We start from the raw sequence: 23,910 nt of genomic DNA on the forward strand, positions 1-23,910 counted from the left end.
TAAACCTGGACAACTATATGGTGTAACATTTGCACTTTATAGAGATAAGGCCCACGGTAATGGAAAGTGCTCGACTCACATTAATGGGTCTCTCGCTCTCATTTTTCTCTGAGTGATTAAGCCCAATTAACTCGTCTCATTAAGGTTAATGATCTACTCCACCATTTTCCACTTCAAGTTCTTGGATGAAGGAGCAGCATCAAATGAAGATGACGCACATTATCTTCTACCAAAGAGGGAACACATCATTTTCACTACAATTACTGCATTGTTCATCTTAAATCACAGAATGTGTTCCATTGCTCTGTTATTGCAGAAACATTGGTGGAATATTGTGTTTTCCTCAGTTGTCGCTGTGAAATGGGCCATTTCAGTCATTGTAGGTTTATGTTTGGATGAGCTAAATTTGCATACTCAGTATAGCAGTCATAATACTCATACTACATACTAGTATTCCTTTCCAAACATAGGATTGCCCTTAGCAAAATCCACCTATCCCAGCATGCACTTATGCATTCATCTCTATTCCACTGATGATCCCAGGCCAGGAAAAATCACCTATGCACCCATGAATACCTAAGATGAATATCTAATGCCTTCTGCAGCCCGTGGCTAAAAATAAATGTTACAGATTGCAAAAACATGAGTTATTGAGGAGCCGATTAGATTACTCTGCTTTCAAGGACATCGTTATTCTTCCCGAAAGCAGAGCAGGTGTTTCCTAAAATGCATCCTGCCTCAGATCTAGGGAGGTTAAGGAGATTTCTTCTTCTTTGTAGTGAAATAGGCGAGAATATCTGATTAATTACAGGCAGGACTGGGAAAACGAAATTTGAATGCTCATTAACAGGGCATAATGGTGTAAAGACCGAGTCCTTGCTATGTGCTAACCTCTGGGTTTGCGTATAACATGCAGATAGTGAGGAACCTCTGTAATGACAGATATGAGCCGGAAAAAGCTCACAGCTTTTTATAAGCTAATCCTGAACAACATTCATCCACATCTATCTTGTCCCTGAGGTCCCATCCGTCTTTCCACAGGGGTCGATTTCCTGCTATTTTTGTGTTCGGTTTGAACCGAAGATATCCTTCATAAAGCCTCACATTATTTCTGGAGACTCCTCTGGAGCGGTCAGGGAAAAATACACACTTTGTTGCCAGACAAAAGAGCAGACGAGAGAGTTTCAGGGAGCATTTCTCTCTCTGCTGGGGAGACGGCAGAATGGTGAGGAGATTGTTACCTCCAGCACAGTCATGCTCACAAAAAAAAAAAAAAAAAAACAGAGGGAAAGAGAAGGGATGCATGTAAGAGCATGAGATTTCGGGGAGCACAATATACCTCCTGAATGTGGAACACTAGCTCGGGGCTCCTGATATTACAAAGTATCAGGGGTTTGATCCCCTACAAGGCTTGAAACCATCAAAGAATGTACATGTAGAAGCAGCTATTCATGTTTCAGCTGGGTTTAAGTAACCACGAAAGTTAGTGAGGACTCATCTGGTGGTAAATAGACACTTAGGTGCAGAGGTAACCATAGCAACCGCAGACTCGAGCACTTGTTAGGTTCATTATCAGATAGAGCATCGACAAAACATAAATACACTGTCATTGCTTACAACTTTATTATTTATTTCACCCACCAAGAGTGTTTTGCCCCTAGTGATGCACAATGCACTAATATTACAATATGTACTCTACCAAGTAGTATATAAATGGTTAGTTTATCGTCCAGCTTCAGAGTCTAACAGGAAAGGAAATATGTGACAGTTGAGAGCATTGCACACTTCCCTTTTTCAGTTAATGCATCATCCAGGCATTTGAAGTGCACTTGTAATTTTTGGGACTTTTCAGTGCTAACACACTAATCACATCATTTATACGAACTGCAATTGCACAGTTGCAATGCTTTCTGGGATCACCTAATCTGCAAAGGACATACGTACCAAAATTTACAAGGCATATAATTACAGTCTATTCCTTCCCTTTGGAACAACCTCCGTGACAGAAGTGCCTGTGATGCCTAAAATGCTAATTTACCTTCGATCTGAAAAGTCTGGTTGATTAGGAACAAAGTCCAAATTGCAAAAACTGCTAATCGTAAGGCTCTAATCGTCTAATCTACCACATAACCTAATTTAAGCGACTCCAGACGGAGCGAGCAACTGGCGTAAAAGCTCGAAAACCATTAGTAACGAAATGGACAAACAATTCTGTTTTAATTGAATTTATGCGCTTCAGAGTCACATCACATTCCCCTAATCGAACCCCAGCCAGTCTTCGTCTTCAGAGCGCCGTCTGCTTTTAAGAGACAGACAGCAAGACTCGAGACTAGAGCTAATTATGCATCCCTATGTGAGGAATTCCTGTGGAATCAGTTTATTCGGAGGGGGAACGTCTTCCCAGATGATTAATTAGGCACCAGTGTGTGTGCGTCTTTCTGGATGAAATGGAAACTGATAAGATTCAAATCAAAGTCTGGATCTCATTGATAGTAAAGGCAGATATGCTCATATATATACTGCCTTTAGGTGTCTTGTCTTCAAACAAAGAACACCACAGACACGACACACCCAGCATCGTTAGACGGGGCTGCTGGGATTGCAGGATCTCGCCACCGTGCAGCTTATTACTGCAGTCCACTATGTGGGCAAATTTTAATGTGTTCTGCAGCAGATGAGGTTCAGTAAAGGCTGCTTGGTCATTAAAAATGCATCCATCTCAATTAGGTGATGAGTTTGGTGATTTCCCACACAATATCCATTACATCCACTCTATTCAAGACAATGGACACCCACACACACCTCACAGGTGTTCTGCATGTGTGTTTTGGCGAGACATGGTCTTCTCACATTAACTGATGATACATGTGTGAAAGGCAATTCTGAGCTAAAGTAAAACTGAATAATTACAATGAAGGCTAAAGTTTCAAAGAAATAAAGTAGCAACAGATCTTTTCTTCTGTATTGTGATGAATTAAAATAAAAAATGCCAGTAAAACATGCAAGGAAGTTGCATTTAGAAATGAGATCATATTCATATTCTTCCAAAGAACAAAACTTGTACACATACAAGTTAAGCTCAAACGACAACATCTGTTATAAAAACTTTTGTATTCAAATCTTGTATAGATTTTTATTTTATTTTTTGATAAAAATTGTGCACTTAATAACTTAAATGCACCTTTTCATTATAAGCATGCCTTTTTTTCATTTCTGAATTCAAGTTTATTTTGAGGGGCATAAAGTAAAAATTGTCAGATTGATATAAGTGTAAATTATATAGCAATGCAGAAAAAATAGCAGGAAAAAAAAAATATATATCATGAGAAGACCCTCATGAGTGACCATGTGTCAAGGTCTTTTAAAATATCAGATATTTGACCCGACATTGAAAGGTCTGTACTGATACTGTATAATTAATATTTTGTGATATGTATAAAAAAACTATTTTCAAAATAATTATGAAGATGTGTACACTCTTCAAAATGATAAATGTCAACATAAAACTAGTTTTAGAAAATTATGTTCTACCCTTGTCTGTGATTGTGTGGGTTTACTATGACAGTTTCAAGCGGGTAAATAGAAATACTTTGTGTAAATACTTTAAAATCATCCAGTCTTATTATCGGAGGGAAAAGTGTGTGGTAACTGACAGAACTTAACTTGTTATAAACCCAAAACACCCGAGACCCCAAACTACGACACAGTGGGTGTCAGGCATGACTGTAACACACACCTCAGCTCTTCTGGTGCGCCTGGACTCGTGACATCTCCGCTGTCGATCTGTCTCCCTCACAAGCTGCTCTCAGATTGTCAGTCCTGTCATCTTTCTTCCTGTCACTGCTGACGAGTGATGACACTTCCTGTGCGTTGAGTTTACAGCACACCCCCCTCTCGCCTCTCTTTCTGTGTCAGAAGGGCTCTTAATAATGTAAAACACTGCTGTACAGAAGAGTGCAGAAATTAGATGGCATGAAATGTTCACCGTTTTGATGTTTTTGATAAAAATCAATCAAGCTCAGTAATTCCAACAGGGTTTGAGAAAGAAGTTTTAACATTTAATTACATCCAAACATCTCCAAGGAATATTTTACCCTTTGGGCCCTATTTTAACGATCTGAAACGCAAGTGTCAAAGCGCGAAGCGCAAGTAAGTTTGTGGGCGGGTCTCGGCGCTGTTGCTATTTTCCCGGCGGGATAAATGGCTCTTGCGCCCGGCGCAAATCTAAAGTGGGTTGGTCTGAAGTAGCTTCATTATTCATAGGTGTGGTTTGGGCGTAACGTGAAATAAACCAATCAGAGCGTCATCCAACATTCCCTTTAAAAGCAGGTGCGCAAGTTCCATTATGGATTGCTATTATTATGGCGTATTTACCAGGCGCACGCCAGGAGCGGTTCACAGGCGAGGAGACTGATGTTCTTGTAAGAGCAGTGAAAGACAGAGAAGTTGTGTTGTATGGGGATGGGAGAAACCCACCCAAAATTGCGTCGGTTAAACAGGCATGGGAGGGAAATAGCCACAATTGTTTCATCTATTTATTTTCCTGGTTCTTGACGGACAAACATATTTGTCAGATGTCCTTATATACATATATGTCTTGCCACTATAGGGCAAACAGGTCTGATCCTTAATTACTACAATTAGCCTGAATAATTTGTAAGCTAGATTTATGCCTATTTTTTCACATCTTCGTGGCACACCACAATGATTTCCGTCATCTCATGTGTTAATATTTTTTTAGTGTAACAATTTATGATTTGCAAAAATAACTGTTGCATCTGTGTAGATTACATGAGCAAAGTGTATGCGCGTTGTGCACGCTATACATTATGGTCAAGCATGCGCCCTTAAAATAGCATAATGATCAACGCGCAACGCGCCACTGACTTTAGACTAGGTTTTTTCTGGTCAGTGGCGCAATTGTTTAATGAAACAGCAAAATAGCACCAGGGATTGTTTGCGCCGGAACACGCCTCCTTTTTTGCGCTGAACCGCCCAGGGAGCGCAAGTTCATTCACTAGTTTAGCGACGTGCTTCTGTGGAGGGAAAAGCGCGCTTTGCGCGGGTGCAAAATAGGAATGACACATGCGTCTGTGTACAAAGTCAATTGCGCTGGGTGCAAGATAGGGCCCTTTGTCTCCATGCAAGCATAAATTAAGGGAATATTTACATTTACTAAAATAACTTTTATTCAGCCTCAGTCAAAAAATTATAATAAAAACAAATAAAAGAATAAATTCACATTTTTGTGTATGGCAAAGCCACACTGCTAAAATACAAATCCAAACATGTTGGAATCCATATCTTACCACAGAATATGAAACAGTCGCATTTATGTTTCTAGTCTATTCCCCGTTTAACCAGTCTGTATCCCCCTTGAAGTGAATTCAAGGGTTGGGTTTTGAGAACATCATTCTATTCCCAGCATGACATGAGCAGGCCTGCACTGTGCTAGACCAGCCTCAGAGAGATCTGAACACACACACACACACACACACACACAAACACACAGGCCATCAGAGAGATTGAGAGGTGAGAGTGTGAAAACCCAGAGTGTTGGTGAAAGGTTACTAGATAAGAGGACAGTGACTGTCTCAACAATGACATACTGCACTCTTTCATTGTCTCTCTCTGTCACTCACCCTACTGAAATGATGTTGAGGCTCACATTAGAGCCAGTACGCTGAAACAGATTTAGCCCAATGCAAGTCCAAATCTAACAGACAATAATGGAACAGCATTTACTTATTATTACTTACAACAAGGTCAGTATTTTCATGGGTTTAAATCAAAACATAAAATCAAAAAACTGTGCACCAGACCGTGGGTAAAAAAAAAGAAAAAAAAAAAGATTTTGATTTCCCAAAGTCAACGACTTATTTTGGGCTGAATGTAATATTTTGTCTGTTAAAACATTTTGTGCACAATACATGGCAGTATTTACAAGAAGCCTACAGAGGTCTAGGGAGTACATGCAAGACCTGGAAGGCCCACATTACCGGATGTTTTGTCTACGTCATCAGTCTCCGAGAAGAAGAAAAAAAAAGATTTAAAAGATTAAGGCAGTTAAAGTTTGATCAATTGTTCTTTAATTTTCCAATAAAAGGTGATGTGGAAACTTTACACTGGACCTCAAGCAACGTGGATTGTGTGCCTCTCCTCTCTTCTTTCAGACTCTGGGACCCTGATTTCCAAAGGAAATGCAAAATTTACTTTCATCAGAGAACATAATTTTGGACCACTCAGCAGCAGTCCAGTCCTTTTTGTCTTTAGCCCAGGTGAGATGCTTCTGACACTGTCTGTTGTTCAAGAGTGGCTTGACACAAGGAATCCGACAGCTGAAATCCGACAGTCTGTGTGTAGTGGTTCTTGAAGCACTGACTCCAGCTGCAGTCCACTCTTTGTGAATCTCCCCCACATTTTTGAATGAGTTTTGTTTCACAATCCTCTCCAGGGTGCAGTTATGCCTATTGCTTGTACAATTTTTTCTTCCACATCTTTTCCTTCCCTTTGTCTCTCTCTCTGTGCTTGGACACAGAGCTCTGTGAACAGCTAGCCTCTTTTGCAATGACCTTTTGTGTCTTGCCCTCCTTGTGCAAGGTGTCAATGGTCGTCTTTTGGACAACTGTCAAGTCAGCAGTCTTCCCCATGATTGTGTAGCCTACAGAACTAGAATGAGAGACCATTTAAAGGCCTTTGCAGGTGTTTTGAGTTAATTAGCTGATTAGAGTGTGGCACCAGGTGTCTTCAATATTGAACCTTTTCACAATATTCAAATTTTCTGAGATTTTCCTTAGTTGTCAGTTATAATCATCAAAATTAAAAGAAATAAACATTTGAAATGTTTCAGTCTGTGTTTAATTAATGAATACAATATACAATATAAAAGTTTCACTTTTTGAATGGAATTAGTGAAATAAATCAACTTTTTCATGATATTCTAATTATATGATATATATATGTATGTATATATATATATATATATATATATATATATATATATATATATATATATATAGTTGTGCACATGAAAGTGGCATGTTGTGTTTTATTTAGTACTGTCCTATACAAGCTATTTCACATAACAGATGTATATATACTCCACAAGAATTTTTTTTTTTATAAAAAATGACATCGTTCAAAAGTTTACATACCCTTGAATCTTAACACTGTGTGTCCTTTCCTGGATGATTCATAACTGTTTTTCTGCTTTGTGATAGTTGTTCATGAGTCCTGTGTTGTTCCCGTAGACTGTATAAAAACAGGTTGATCCTGGAGCAGTTCAACTGCCTGCAGTTCTTTAGAAAAATCCCCCAGCTCCTGCACATTTTTTGGTTTCCCAGCATCTTCTGCATATTTGAACTCTTTCCAAAAGTGATTGTATGATTTTGAGATCCATCTATTCACACTGAAAACAACTGAGGGACTCATATGCGACTATTACAGGAGGTTCAAATGCTCACTGATGCTCCAGAAGAAAAACCATGCATTAAGACCCAGAATGGGTATGTGTATACATTTTTTCTTATTTTGCCTAAATGTCATATTTTTTTCATTTAGTAATGCCCTTCAGAGGCTACAGACAATAGTAAAATGTTTCTCAGAAGACAAAATAAGTTATATTTACCCTGATCTTCAAATTAAAAAAAGTTTTCACCCCCCCCCCCATCTCTTAATGCATTGTTTTCAATTATTATAATACAATAATTCTTATTATTATAGTTATTATTTAGGATTTATTACATTTTTTAAGATTTATTTAATATGTATGAATTAGAATAATGATATTGTTTGTTAATAAGTATTACATTTAAGTAACATTATTCATATCTGTTATAATATATAATTATATATTTTTTCACAATAATTCGGCCAAATGTCTTAGACAATATTGGTTTCCTTTTATGAGCCGAAGAAACTGATGCAGAACCATTTTTCCTGGCTCACAGCCACCTTTCTTTATGGAAATGGGACTGGGCCAAAATAGGTTTCCACAGCGTTGTGTTTGTGGAGAAAAGGTAAAACAGCAACATGAATTTATGCTGCCTATCTGAGACCAAGTAAGTAAAAAAAATAAAAAAAAATAAAATAAAATGTCACTCTGATGTGCCTTAACAGACTATTAACTCAATCGCAACAACAACTGGTTATCTGTGCTTGGCTGTTGATGCTTTGGGCTGGATATTATCAGTGCTTCAGAACTCATTTCCGAATTCTGGGTAATCCGTAATTAAGCTGGGAGATGATGGTGTTGATTGCCATCAGTCTTGCCAAGCTTATTGCAGGGGTGAAAAATTGTGATTTAGTGGGAAGAGCCGGTGGAGGTAAAGGGTCTCGCAGCAGGCGGGTGGGGCTGGCGTACGCTGGCAAAGTGCTGACAAGCCAGAGGAGAGATTTGAAGAGCAATTCCAGACCAAGCTCACTAAAAACCTCAATAGCATCTCTAGAGGTGGTTCGCTTCTGTTGTGGACCGTAAAACGCAATCGATCACCTCTGTGGAGCTCAGAGTAACAAGTCAAATGAATTTACACAACACATTTGGTTCTCCGAAGGCTTCATTTTCAGATCCACTGTATTGTTGCATTAGGGGTGAAATGCTGTTAGACAATCCTAAATAAGATGTCACGAACAAACAAAGCAGCATGGGATATGTTGAATTTGAGGCACAGAGGTACTGTGCAAACAATCCAATAAAAACATCCACACAACCAGCAATTACGCACATATATGACACCCCCTGTCAAACCAATAAAACTACAGGGGGGTTGACAAGCACCGTAACGCTTTGGTGTGTATTATGAATGACAATCCGCATCAAACCGGCCCAGGAGGGTTGTATATGTCCTCGCCAAGACCCCGCTGAACCCTGAGATTAAGCGGCCCACTTCTTGAAAACCGCTTGCCACTGCACCACAGGCCTCACCACACACGTACAGTGATTTATGAGCATCTGTCAGAGCTAATACAGCCTGTTTTACATGCTGCCTACCACTCCAGACTCTTCTGCCAGGGTTCCCATTCTCTCTTTCTGCCACGATGGTGCCCCTAAATAACAGTCAATGCATTTGCCTCTGAAACATTGAATGTATGGAGCACCGTTGCATGACTGATCTGCATAAAATGCATTTGTAGGCGGATACAGCTGTCTGGAAGAGAAAAGCAGACATATTGCATGCTTTATGTTGCAATTCTACAGTCTTACTTGTTAGTCACGTCTTTATAACTACTCTTTATTGGTCAGGCTTCTGAAGTGTCGTTAAAAATGCAAATGCAGGTGTTTCTGTATAATGGTCAATTGCAGCTCCGGGATTCTTAGAAACAAGTCTTCAGAATTCAAGAAAGGAAGATAGAAAGAAACGGGTGTATTATTTTGTCTATTATTGCTGTAGATTATGAATATTGTTTCTTTTACAAATTGCTTGCGTTTCTCTATTTTAAGGTGAAGAGTAATTCACCCTATAATGAAAAGTCCATAATCAATAGCACTTTCTCTAGTGAAAACTTCAATACACTGTTGTCCTCTCACATCAAAATATGTGCATATTTCTGTCCTGATAAAAAAAAGGGGGGGGGGGTGACTTTCTCACTGGAGCAAACAATGTATGGATAGAGCACTCATATCTTTGACACAAGCGACTGTTTAAAGTTAAAATGTGGTGATGAATTTGTTGAACACAAACACACAGCTTTTATCTTTACAAGGTTATTGTGATGCTTTTATCAGCTGTTTGAACTAATTCTGATGGCGCCCATTCACCTGACTGAGAACATTTTGAGCAACTTTTAAATTTTTTGGGTGAACTATTTCTTCTATTGCCTCTAGAATAAAAGCATATATTAAATGCACAAATGTAAATGTACCCTATGTTTTGAGAACAGCATCCATAATGCTTTACAGGGGTTAGTAAATATCTGGTCTGTATGTCTGTGACAAGTGAGGCTTCATTAAGAGCCCTAAATAAATTTTTAATTATACATGTAAAAATACATGCAGCAGCCAATGAGGAACGAGAAAGATGCGTCCCATGCGTTTAAATTTATTTATATACTAATGTGCACTGTATATTCTATGTATTTCTAAACATATTATATTACAAATATGATCGTACCTTAAAAGTTATTGATGTAACTGCATACTATGAATAAAGTGAATAAAATGCCTACAGTATGCTACATGAGAATAGGATTCATTGTTCCGCTGTTGTTCTTCAGTTAACGTTATGCTGACATCTACTGGATGAATACTGACATCAAAACCATCGCGTCTATTGTTGGATGGCAGCAATTTAGATGTTAAGCTACTAGGAGATTGTGTAAACCCTTTTTCAAAAAGAAAAGACAACCACAACAACAACAACAAAAACTCACTCGTTTCTCTTCCAACGCTGAGTTGTTTTTGGACTTAACCTATGTGACTGTGTTTGTCCAGTATTACCACATTTTTCTTAAAAGAAGCGGCAAACTAAGCACATGCACCACGCGGTTTTTATGTCGTCCTACACCAACTGGTTTAACCACTGATGGCCACTAGAGGATGTTTATTAAAATAATTAATATCGCGAAGGAATATAACTAAATTGAAGCCTGTTAACTTGAAGAGATCAACGTTTTTGTACAAAATAAATTACACACATTCATTCCCCAAATGTAGCTCCTTAAAACCTACCTTGCTAACAAGTTGCTTAATATAAACTACAACTACCACAAGGACGTCAGTTTATTTGCTTGAGACGTTTGACAACGGTTGTAGTACATTAACAGCAGCTGGCAAATTTAACCTAAAATGAAATTATTTTGTGTATTTTTTTTATAAACTTAGCTTATAAACTTTAACAAATAACATTTGATATTGGACTCTTTTTAATTCTTTTAAATATTTCTATATCAGCATGATTCAAATTTGATTTTAGTTAAAAAATATTTTACAATTATTTTTATTTTTTATATATAGCGTAACTGGTAGTTTCAATCTTTATGACATGTAAAACTTGGTATAGGAAGACAAACCGAGAAGCATTTTGTTTGGATTTATTTTCAATGTTTACTGATATACAAATGAAAATAGCAACGCAAACTTGTAGCAAACTACTAAGAAAGAAAGACAAAGAAAGAAATTTTAAAATCAAACACAGTCCAAAAAAAAAATAGATTTGTAAAAATTGTCAAATGGAAATTAAATATGTGTAGACGACCAAGTGTATAAAACCAACTCTGACGTTCAAACATGTCTATAAGCGATAATGTTGTGCAGGTGTAGACATGGAAAAAATGACTAGCAAAACATAAACATTCAGTAATAAATAAGTAAATATGTCTTATTTCTGTATAATTGACTGGAAGGTCATCAAATAAATTCACCTTATCCTGCTACCATATATTTATTTTACAATACCATTTAATTAGTTGATTGTGGGTATTTTGTAAGGTAAACCAAGAGGGTAAATACAAACAAAGTTTTTATATTCTACACTCCCAAACAAACTTCACGTGCACCATGAAAACCACTCGCACTCAAACTTTCTTAAGATTGTTTCTTAAAAGTGGATTTCGCCAAAGTGTTGACAGCCTTGTTTCTGCCTACAGGCCTAAATTCATCCAGCCCAGTGCCAGCAGCAAGACAGCGGCGACGCTGAGAGACTCAGGGCCCAGAGAGGCTTTCCCTAAACATAAAACAAAACAATAAGAAAGATCAGCAGCAATACCAGTGATGTCTGTGGAACTGCATCTGTGAATATGTGAAAGGTATTTCAGTTGTTGTAGTGAACACATCCTTGAAATAACGCCGAGCTTCAGATAGCATTTTGTCGTTATCATCAACATGATTACAGTGATGACTGATTAATAAAAGACAGTATTCACCTTGTACTCTGATCTGTGATATGGGTCCATCACCTCCCTCACAGCGGGCTCGCACCTCTATGACGTAATCGCCCGTCTCTGGCATGGGAAAGTCGATGTAGTGCCTGCCTGTGGTGTAAAGCTTCCCATAACGCTCTCCTTCCTTCCGGAACAAAATCTGAGAAAAGAAAAATCCAAATGGTTACACATTTGTTCCAAAACATCAATAAAAGCACACAAAAAATTAATAAATAAATAAATACATTAATTAATTAAATAAATGAATACATAAATGATCAATTAACATGATAATATTAAAATTAAATATAATACAATTAAATAAAAATAGTATAAATAATAAAATTAAATATAGTTTAAGATTCATTAAAATAAAGGTGTTAAAAAGTTTCCAATAAAAAAAGGGTTTTAAAAAAATCATTCAAAAAAATTTACAAGAAATGAATGAATGCGTCTCTCAATTCTTTAGTCAACAGAAAACAAAGAAAAGTATAACTGACTCACCTTGTATCCCTCCACATAGGACTCATTCCAGTAGTTATAGATGTGATCCCAGTACAGATAGAGCCATTTGCGATTGAAGCTGACATATTTGTATACTCTCAATAGGCGACTTGGGGCTGGAAAGATAATACACATATATTATCAGTACATGTAAGCTCCTTGAGCCTCTGGTTTCAAATGTAAGATCTGTATTGAGTGATGTAGAGAAAGGCAAATCTCTTACGTGGTCTCCTGGTGAACATTTCACAATGCTCGCTGGGTGGCCCGAGCCCAGCTCCGTTGAACGCTCGCACCTCTATGAGGTAGTGGGAGTCAGGCCGCATGTTCTCCAGGCGTGTTTGGTTAATTGTTCTGTGCACGATAACTCGAGAGGCAGCAGCCTCATTATCATCGTACTTCCTCCAGTAACGAATCTGGACACCAAATGAAGAGACATGAGGATTAAAATACATTTTATTCCCTACTATTCCACTGAGGTCTCACCTGGTATCCGTCGACCCAGTTTGGCGGCGCCTGGTAGACGGGTAACCACCAGACCAAAGCTTCTGTAGAGGTGACCTGGCGGGCGTAGACGTCTAATGGAGCTTCAGTCGGTGCTGAGAGATATTACATGTGTCAAAAGATGCTTTAACTCAGGTAAGAGCAAATAAAATAGAATAAAGGTTCCAATAATAAGGTAAAATAAAGTTATAAATTATGAATTAAATAAAATTGTTACACTAAGGTTACAGTAATAAAATAAAATAAAATAAACACACATTGATTAAATAAACACACATGGCATAAAATAAAATATAAATAAAGGATGAATTAAAACAAAGGTCCCAGTGATATTATAAAATAAAATCATAAAACATAAATGAAAATAGGGGCATTAATATAAGGTTCCAGGAAGAAATAAAATAAAATAAAGTAAAATAAAAAGGATGTATTAAAACCAGTGATATTATAAGGTTCCAGGAAGAAATAAAATAAAATAAAATAAAATAAAAAGGATGAATTACAACAAAGGTCCCAGTGATATTATAAAATAAAATAAAATATGAATTTAAACAAGGGCAATAAAATGAGGTCCAAGTAATTAGATAAAATAAAATTATAAAATATAAATGAATATTAGGGGTATTATTAATATAAGGTTCCAGGAATTAATCAAAACTAAATAAAGGATTAATTCAAATAATGGAAGTAAAATAAGGCGGCAATAATAAAATGAAATGATTGTAAATTAAAATAAGGATAAAATAATGTTCTAGTAACTAAAATAATCTCTCTTTTCTCAATTAATTACAAGCATTCAATCAGTCAATAAACAGAAATAAATCTCACCAAGCCTTGGTGAGTAGACCACTGATATAAGACTTGAGGGTCCTTCTCCTTTGTTATTGTAGGTGCTCACTTTGACCTGAATCTCAGTGTCTGGGGTCATGCTCTCTTTGTAGATGTATCGTCTAGTCTCAGGATCCTCCACAGTTGACCATTTCCATTCATAATCCTCATGCTGCTTAAACGCCACAGTGTAGCCAAATTTTTTACCAAAGAAGAACTGAGGCTTGACAGGCTGCAGTGGGATTAAGCACATGAGAGGCATCAGACATTTGCCACTGAGCAATGATCGACAAAAAATAGCATAAATACAGTGGCAAAAGAACACGTACAGTCCAGGTCACGATGAGCTCTCCGCTTATTCCAACTTGCCCAATGACATCAGAAGGAGCCACTGTAGGCCCTGAGACAAGAGAAACACTGGGTGAGAATCTATATGTGCTTCACAGGACATCACAGTTTGTTTCATACACAAAGTGGTGTTTTTTAGTATATATATATATATATATATATATATATATATATATATATATATATATATATATATATAAATTAAATATCTATTTTAAATAAGATTAAATATCTATTTTAAATAAGATTAAATATTAATTAAACACAAATAAACTCACTGGCGTCCCATGTCTTGATTTTGATTGATGGGCGGCTGTTTTCCCCTGCTCCAAATTCATTGATGGCATGCACACGGAATTCATATTGCATCCAGGGGTAAAGGTCAAGAACGGTGGCCGACTCCGCAGATCCGTCCAAAAACACAGGAGCTGGGAAAATAATATTTGTTCTCTTAAAAAATTCCAAGTGTGACAAAATTTTTGAATCTAATTAAATAAATGATATTCTAAAATACCAAAAAAAAAAATAATCATAAAAAAAAAAAAAACATTATTTCTGTATTCTTTTTCAGACCAGTTTTCTAAGAAAATGAGTTGGAAAAGTCAAAACTACTTAAATTAATTATATTCTAAAATACAACAAATATTTGTACAAAAAAAACATTCATTTTGTATAATTTTTCTACGGAGCCCTGCACATGACATACAAGAAAAAAATAAATAAATTGTGCGCACAATTTACTATTTCGTTCCCTCAATGTACTAAAACATACACACGATTACTATTGCGTTCCCTTGCTTTACTATTGCGTTCCCTTGATTTGCTAAATCGTGCGCAAAATTTATAAATCGAGTGAACAAAATAGTAAATCAGTTCAAAATTATTTGCTCCTGCATGCCATGTGTGGGGCTCCATGTTTTTCAGACCAGTTTTCCAAAAAAGTAAAGTAAAAAATTAAATAAAATAGTTGGAAATACTTAAAATATGTGTTTTGTCTCCCTCTAGTGGACTCACAGGTGGATGCGGTTTTCCAGTCCTCTGGATCCAGGGCGTAAAAGTCTCGTGTTTGTACAACATGTTGGATAAGAGAACTACCGTGGTCTGATCCCAGACTCCATCGTAGTTTTACTGACGTGTCCCCAATCTCTTCCACACGGACACCACCTGGAGGACCAGGCAGACCTGAAGCCGAAACAACACAAACATCACTGCATTGTTTTTAATAGAGTTCTGCTCAGGTTTTTGATTATATGCACACAACAGAGGTATAGTTTTCATGAGCTAGGTCACACAGGGTTCGAATCACTAACCTCTGACAGAAACATCAGCTTCTGCAGTGGCGTTGTCCACTATAGTCTGAGCTGTGCAGGAATAGTGTCCTGCATGCCTCACCTGAATGTTCTTGATCAACAGGTCTCCTCTGTTCTCGTGACCCTGCAAACACACACACACACACACACACACACACATAATGAAATGCCCTGTCTTCCTGATATTCCAGCGCCCTGGGATTCCTGTCTCTACTCACCATGATTAGCTCGTAGTGTTCGAAGTCTGTGTAGAAGTTGATGACGTAGGAATCAACAGTCCAGATGAAGGTGATGTCCAGGCTGGGATCAAATGATGCAGAGCACTGGAGAATCGCGGTGTCTCCTACAACTGCCTCAGTGTCTGATGGAGCCACCGTGATTTTGGTGGCCTCTGAGTAAATGAAACGGATACAAATGCATATACCTCATATTACCTCAATTTTATTGAGGAGTTACAGGGAATATGTATAAAAAATGAAAAAGGGCAGTTACAAAATCCATGATAAACACACATACAGACAAATTCATATCAATTACAACCTGAAAGGCATTGATGTTGATAAAAAAAAAGTTCAATAAAGACTACCCATGGCCATTAATAATTGTATTAATTAATAATGTAAATTAAATTATGGTAACATAAAATTAAATAACTACATTTCAGTAGACATATTTATATTAATTATTATACATTAATAAAATAAAAAGTTGCTATTGTCTAAACTGTCATAAATAAAATAAAATAATACAAAGGTCATACTGTCTGAATTGTCATTAATAAAATAAAACAAAGCTGGTATTATCTAAACTGACATAAATAATATTGAATAAAAGAATATATTGTTATTGTCAAAAATAAAATAAAATATGTATTGTCTAAACTGGTATAAATAAAATAGGGAAAGTCAAAACTGGTATAAATAATAAATAAATAAAATAGGTATTGTCTAAAGTGGTATAAATAAAACAGAATAAAATAGCAATTGTAAAAATGGGTATAAATAAAATAAAATAGGTATTGTCTAAACTGGCTTAAATACAAATAAAATAAAATAGGTATTGTTTAAACTGTTTTAAAAATTAAAATTAAAAAAATAAAATATATATTGTCAGAACTGGTATAAATAATAAATAAATAAATACATAACATAGCTATTGTCTAAACTGATATAAATAAAATAAAATAAAATAGGTATATCAAAACCGGTATAAATAAATAAATAAAATATCTATTGTCTACACTGATATAAATAAAATAAAATAGAATAAAATAGGTATTGTCAAAACCTGTATAAATAATAAATAAAATAGCTATTGTCTGAACTGGTATAAATAAAATAAAATAAAGATGGTATTGTCTGAAATGACTAAATGATCAAAAATAATAATAATCTGATATTGTCTAAAGTTAAACTGACCTAAACAATAAAAATATAGTATTGTCTAAACTGGCATAAATAATATAAATAATTTTTCATCTGACCGGTGATAGTGAGGGTCCCTGTGCTGTTGGATTTGCCGCGGTCATTCTCTGCATAGCATGTGTACGAGCCCTCGTCACTTTTTGACACGTTCAGAATCTCCAGACTTCCATCATCCCAAATTAACATCCTAAAAAACAAGGACGAAGAGGGAAGAGGATGAAGATAACTGTAGCTAAGCTTCCAGCTCTGCCACAACATTATGATTCAGCTGTAAATAAATGCAAGCGTTTAAGATCGCCTGACTAACCTTGAAGAGTTGGTCAGCAGCTCTGAGCCTCGTTTCCAGATGAACTTGGGTTTAGGAGCAGCGCGGGGTTTGCACTCTATAACCACACGGCCCTTTTCAGCCCCGAGCAGAACCTTCTTCACTGGATTGTAAATGAATGTTGGTGCGCAGGCTGTGAAGAGACCATTGGAGACACTCAACCTTCAATCTGAAAGACACTTCCAGTTCTTTTTTACTATGTAAGCTATACTTAAAAAGCCATGATTAAAAGCTCACAGACGACTCGAAGCTCGGCGCTGGCATAGATAGTCCCCCATTCATTCTCAGCAACACACTGATACATCCCCGAGTCCTCAAACGTGAGACTGGAGAACTTCAGCTCCCCTTTGCCGTACTAAAAAAAGAGGAAAAAAGTAGCAGAACACATGAGTACTTAATAGAAACAATCTGAGGTTCTCATATGGGTTTTCCTCAACCAAAAAAACAGTATTAACCGAATAGCCGTCCTTCAGCCACCGAATCCATGGTAAAGGCTTCCCCACAGCAACACATCTGAGAGTGAGTTCACTTCCAACATCTTTCTCCGTGTCATTGATGTGCTCTGCCCACTCTGGAGCACCTGAGGACACAATCACACAGACACAATCGCTGCCTTTGAAATTCAACACTGTCTAGTAGGTAACTCACTTTGTGCAAGACATGCTACATGAACATGAACTAAAAAAAATGGATCACAGTTCCCACAAACATTTGAATAAGCTTAACTGATTTCAGCATTGATAATGATAGCAAGAAATGTTTATTGAGCACCAAATCAGCATATTAAATTCATTTCTGATGGATCCTGGAACACTAGAAAACAAAAACGGAGTAATTATTCTATCATCACAAGAATACATTCAAATTTAAGTTATTTTACATTGTAATAATTTCACAGTTTTACTGTATTTTTATCAAATAAATGCAGGCTAGGTGAGCACATAAGTGATTTCTTTCAAAAAATAAATCTTACCGATCTCACATTATTATAATATAATATTAAATAAAAGCTTGCTGCCTTTTTTGAAAGTTTGAAAATGACCAAAACTCATATTTTATTTTAAGCAAAGCATTTTATTTTAAATTTTACTACAAAATAATTATATTTGTATTTAATACTCCCTTTTTATTTTAAAACATAATAATATTATCACACTTTATTGTTTAGTATTTTATTTATTTGTTAAAAAAAATGCAATAATATTATTATCACTAGTTATATTTAATGGGTCACACTACTCAGTCTCCAGGTGTTCTTATCAGAACCATGCAGGCTAAAAAAAAACCTGATAACAGAATATGAAATACTTTTTGTTATTAGTTATCATAAGCCGTATATAAACAGAACTAAACCAGTGTCTGTCCTTTTGTCTTACCTTCCACATAGAGCCACTGTCGATACCAGTCCATCCCTTTAACGTTGAGCGTCTCGCACTCGTAGCTCCCTTCATCCTCGTACTGAACGTTAATCAGGTGCAGTAAAGCTCCGTTCATGCTGACCTCATAGTTGGGCGGGAGATCAGCGTCTAACTTCCTCCAGCGGATGTGTGGGAGCGGACTGAAAGGTAAACATTGAATTCAGACGGTGCCACTGTATTTTATACTGTATATGAAAGTACCCAGGTCTCATAATGGTATGAGTAGCATGCAGACTCACTTTCCGAGGGCAAAGCACTCCAGAGTGATGTTCTGATGCACCAAAGCATAAGTCTTGGGGAACTTCACACGGATATCAGCAGGATAGCGCTTCACCTCCTCTGTGTGAAGGCAGAGATCATTAATTAACCTTTAAAAGCAACAGTGGTTTCAGTAAGGCAATTATGAGGAAAAATCTTAGGATTGTGGGAAATGTGGCAGCACTCACTCTCTATTTGCGGAAGCAGAGGAATCGGCATGCTGAAAACACTCTTGCCGATGGTGGGGCTGGACACGAAGCAAGAATAATTCCCAACATCAGATGCCTCAACTTTAGCGATGTACATATTCCCAGTGGTCTGAGACACGAAGCGCCTCTGGTCTGGGATGATGAAGTTGGGGAAGTCGTTGTAGATCCAGCGGAACAACACCTCACCTGAGAGACAAACAAAGCGACTGACAGAAATGAGATTTCGGTTGGTGAAAGGAAAGTGGATGTGTGCATAAATCATCTCTATGATTGCTAGATATAATGCACTCTCCAAAACACAAAAAAAAGGTAAAAAAAGAAGAAAAAAAGCTGCCACTGGGACGATACCTTTTAGTAACTTTTGAAAAGATACCACCTCAGTGACATGCATTGTACCTTTTCTTCCAGAGAGTATGGTATTTGTATGTATATTGTTACACTTTACAATAAGGTTTAATTAGTTAACATTGGTTAAATGCATTGATTAACTTTATATAACGATGGAAAATACAAGTGTATTTATTAGTAGTATAGTATTTATTACTGTGCAGTAAGTTTAGTTTCATTGATTAATATCAACAGATACAACTTTTGATTTTAATAATGTATCAGCAAATGCTAAAATCAACATGAAGATTAATAAATGCGTTAGTTCATGTTAACTTATATAGATGTGTATTGTTAACAAATGGAACCATATTTTAAAGTGTTAACTAATTATATCTCAGATATTCTTTATTAAATATTGTGGTATTATTGTTCAAGTATTAAATATGAATCAGATTTTTTAAGAGTAACTGTAGAAACTGATGTTTTATTTATTAGATGTACTCACTTTATTGAATATAATGTCAAAAAGTGATATTATTTGAAATTATTTACATTACATTTTAATGTACATTTTACTTTTTATTTTAAAATGTATGAGAAAACATAATCGTAAGTGAATCTTTATTTCTCTTTTTTTTCAGTGTTGAGACAAAGCGTTTTTCTCTCTCTCTCTCTCTCTCTCTGTGCTTTTTATCATGGTGACACACAACAAATTTTGCATGTGTGTAGTATGGCACTGCTAATCAAAGATTTGAAAACAAAAGTGATCACGTCTTACTCGGATAGCGAGAGGGAGGAGAACACAGCAGCACTGCTCCCTGTCCTTCCTTAACATGCACCGGCTCTCTCTCATCTGTAGGGAACTGGTTGAGGTCTACAGCCAGGAACAAAAAAATATTATAATAACTCAGATTATGACAAAACAAACATCTGGAAACAGTTTATAATCTTTACAAGTATAAGAAATCCTACTGTATCTGTCACATACATCCAAATTTGACGGTGGCCTCTTTGCTGATGACAGTGCCATACACGTTCTTAGCCACACACACATATTTCCCAGCATGCTTGCCCTTGTCTGGGTTGGTGATGACCAGGTTTCCTCCCACCAGGCTAAAGTGCTCATCAGGCTGTTCCATCAGTTTAATTTCCCAGTTGTTTAACCACCATCTGTGAAATATAGTGTTTTATTAATAACCTCCTGCTCGATTTTCTCAAAGTCTCTTTTTGCAAGTGCAAACAATCTAGTAAACACCACCCTGTAATTCCCAGAGTGTAATCAGAATCAGAAGTGTAAAAATATACTTGATAAGGGCCGGAGGGTTGGCCCGCGCCCTGCAGTTCATGGAGATTTTGTTCTCTGGTGAATCCTCCGCATACACTGTGTCCAAGGGCTCCTCCTCAAAAATGGGCCCAAAGCCTGTGGCCTCCTCTGATGGGACATGACAAGAGATGAGCCAGCATTATATTCAATATACAAAAAAAATCAATAAATCAACCCAAACATTCGACTGTGGTAAAATATACTGAGGTGAAGTACATCAATACTTCATTTTACACATTTACTTGTAGGTAAAAGTTATAGACTTACTGTCAAAAATTCTGGGTTCAAATATCCTGGGTTTAATTGCAGCTGAAAAAATAATAATAAATATTATTTCAGAACAACTTCAATTTACTTGGACAGAACTTTGTATATATATATATATATATATATATATATATATATATATATATATATATATACATTCGAGATGTAGAAGTTAAGATTTGTTTGTTTATCAGAACAGATTTTGAGAAATGCATTATATCACTTGCTCACCTCTCTATTATTTTAAGATTTATTACAAACATGCAGCTTTCCACTTCACAAGGTATTTGAATGTCACAGCCTAAAATGTAGCCTAATACACACACACACACACACACACACATTCAGTTCCTCACCGGCTAATAAGAAGAAGTAAGAGAGCACACACAGAAGCATGGCTGGGGACACCATCTTGATCTGACAGTTAAAAACCAAGCCTGAGAAAGAGAAAAACAGAAAGAACCTGTGTGTTTGTTTGTGTGTGTGTGGGTGAAATACTGTATAGCTGCAGTGTTGAAAGCTACTGAAAGCTGCATTGTCTCACTCTGATGTGCAGACCATAGCAGACTGTGTCTAAAATGGAAACGTTAACAATGTATCGCATCCTACCCACATTAAAAGTGAATCGGCAATCCATCCCTTCTCTCTCGCTCACTCACAGATGCACATATGTAAACATGCAAGGTTAAACACACAAGTTCAGTCATGACTGCAGATGTAACACATAAAGGAAAGGTCAATCTGAATCTTATCTTAAACACATACACATTTGCCATCCTTGCTAACACATGCTGCATTTCTTATTTGTTGCCACTGCATTTTTATAGGCTACATGCTTGCAGAGAGAGTATGATTGTTTTTAGAAGTGATGCACATTGGGTCTATACTTATTTTCACCAATCTCTTATAATCTCATTGCATCCTCTGATCTGCTGTCTGCTCTAGTCCTGCACACTGGATTTAGGTCACTCCATGTCTACTGTAAGCTCATACTAAGGGAGTGGCAGTAAAAATCTGAAAGATCTTCAAACGCACTGAAATACAAGGATTTGCGTTTCAATTTAAAAGAGCTATAAAAAATAGATGGATTTCATTGTCCTTTTCCTAATTTGGTTTTTAAATATTATAATTGGTGTTTGGTGTGATCTTAACATATTAAGTGTATTTTTGTAATCACTGCGTCATTGGTGATAACCCTTTAGCGCCGCCCTCCGACACAATACTGTCATTACAATCTCTATCCTTTTTGTTGCCAGGTTACTGAGGACTAACTTCTGTCCCGTTTAAACTTTAGGCAAGTAAATATCATAGAATTAACTCGCATCACAGCTTCTTTCAGCATAACACTTAACGGTATGTTAAAAACAGCCTACCTTAAATCATGGAATTTGTATGAATTCACACATTAATTTATCATTAAAAAAATAATACACGTAATAAGTATTGTAATTATATTCAATATTTTGTTTGTTTATTTTATGTATTTGCTTTTTCATCCCTTAAATAAAGGGATGGCGAGGGATGACATCAACTATGACCGGACTCATCCTCCCTGTTCTTCTGCATTGCGGTATTCCCGAATTGCGCGGAACACCTTCATCCGGACTTTAGCATGCAGAATAAACTCCTGAAGGTCACAGACAGATCGTATTCTCACCCGAAACCCCCAAAGCTTTACATATCATCATATGAGCAGCAAACTTACCGGAAGAATGAGTTCAATCCTTCGTCAGCCCCACAGACCTGGACCAGAAGCGATGCGTCGCCCCGCAGTCCAGCGCGGCTCCAGCCTGCTATTGGATGAGAGCGGAAGCTGCGCATGCCAGGATGTCACAACACAGAGGGATGCTGTCTCAGTCCATGTGCTACTGCAGTGGATCTCAACCCAGTCAAGGTGATTGTAAGACACTTATCAATTATATATATATATATGTATGTATGTATGTATATATATATATATATATATATATATATATATATATATACACATTATGTGTTACATATATATCCTTTATGTGTTACATATATATATATATATATATATATATATATATATATATATATATATATATATATATATATATATATATATATATATATATATAAACACACACACGCATATATATATATATATATATATATATATATATATATATATATATATATATATATATGGACCAGCACGTGATTTTTGGTAATTTAAGGTAATAAGAGGCTTATCCACACACATCTGTTCACATCCACTGGATTAAATTCCTACTCTGGCAGGGGGAGGGAAAGAAATAGATTTTTCTTTTTTTCTTTTTTGTATGGAGAAAATGTGGCAAATTGTGGCACTCCAGATGTGGCTGCAGAATGTGTGTGTGTGTATATATATATATATATATATATAGGCCTATATATTGTGTATTTATTTTATTATTCGTATTTTTCTTATAATCTCTAAATAAGTGAATAAGTCAAATCAGATAAAAAGGCTAAAATGACTTGGGGGTGAATGTTTAAGGTTTTATTCTAGCGCTTATAACATTTAAGGGACAGTGGGGTAAGATGTATGGAGGACATTTTCTACCACTTTTAAATAAATGAATTAAATTATAAGAATGAAAATGAAAACCAGATGAACAATATCATTATAAAAAGCTATCCGCAAAATATGTGCCAGAAGTGAGTATGAAATTATTTCATTTTCATTTTCACTTTGACAATTTTTCTGTGGAAGTCATTTTCCGACAATTTTAAATAAATGAATAAAAATAAAAACATGGTTAACAGTTTTGTTATAAAAAGGAAACTGTAAAGTTATAATTTGGGGGTAGATTCCCATTGTAAATAAAAATATGAACATAAACTAGTTACATTATCTACATTTTGCTGCACTTTATTAACATTAATACTAAAAAAATTATGTATATATATATATATATATATATATATATATATATATATATATATATATATATACATTTATATACATATATATACATACATACTGTATATTAGCAAAA

The 23,910-nt window shown here is 36.1% G+C and overlaps 1 protein-coding gene across 2 annotated transcripts; it reads right to left on the bottom strand.

Moving 5' to 3' along the window:
- Positions 1–11,011: 11,011 nt before the first annotated feature.
- On the bottom strand, positions 11,012–22,715 carry LOC113060289 (contactin-1a). Of its 2 annotated transcripts, XM_026229176.1 has the most exons (24): positions 22,608–22,714; positions 21,259–21,339; positions 20,903–20,944; positions 20,617–20,743; positions 20,300–20,481; positions 20,090–20,185; positions 18,961–19,167; positions 18,754–18,853; positions 18,473–18,654; positions 17,552–17,676; positions 17,334–17,451; positions 17,079–17,229; positions 16,831–16,958; positions 15,566–15,738; positions 15,348–15,471; positions 15,052–15,219; positions 14,316–14,465; positions 14,019–14,089; positions 13,690–13,921; positions 12,844–12,956; positions 12,584–12,773; positions 12,361–12,476; positions 11,860–12,016; positions 11,012–11,660 (listed from the first exon to the last, which is right to left on the bottom strand). In XM_026229176.1, the coding sequence occupies exons 2-24, from the start codon at positions 21,311–21,313 to the stop codon at positions 11,578–11,580; spliced, it is 3,090 nt and encodes a 1,029-aa protein (XP_026084961.1). In that variant the 5' UTR covers positions 21,314–21,339; positions 22,608–22,714; the 3' UTR covers positions 11,012–11,577. The 2 variants fall into 2 exon arrangements, with proteins under 2 accessions (XP_026084961.1, XP_026084962.1); XM_026229177.1 differs by lacking the exons at positions 11,012–11,660; positions 11,860–12,016; positions 12,361–12,476; ... (4 more) ...; positions 14,316–14,465; positions 15,052–15,219 and having other exon boundaries at positions 15,343–15,471; positions 22,608–22,715.
- Between the last annotated feature and the right edge of the window lie 1,195 nt (positions 22,716–23,910).

Source organism: Carassius auratus, chromosome 4 (genome assembly GCF_003368295.1).
Source record: "Carassius auratus strain Wakin chromosome 4, ASM336829v1, whole genome shotgun sequence".
Lineage (NCBI taxonomy): Eukaryota > Metazoa > Chordata > Actinopteri > Cypriniformes > Cyprinidae > Carassius > Carassius auratus.

Bases quoted from the DNA above. Each gene is read 5' to 3' on its own strand.
- LOC113060289 (XM_026229176.1), bottom strand. From the start codon at position 21,313: ATGGTGTCCCCAGCCATGCTTCTGTGTGTGCTCTCTTACTTCTTCTTA. The intron at 17,677-18,472 runs GTAAGACAAAAG...TTGTGTCCTCAG, and splicing joins ACAGTGGCTCTATGTGGAAG to GTGCTCCAGAGTGGGCAGAG. The intron at 17,452-17,551 runs GTTAATACTGTT...CTCTTTTTTTAG, and splicing joins GGCTGAAGGACGGCTATTCG to TACGGCAAAGGGGAGCTGAA.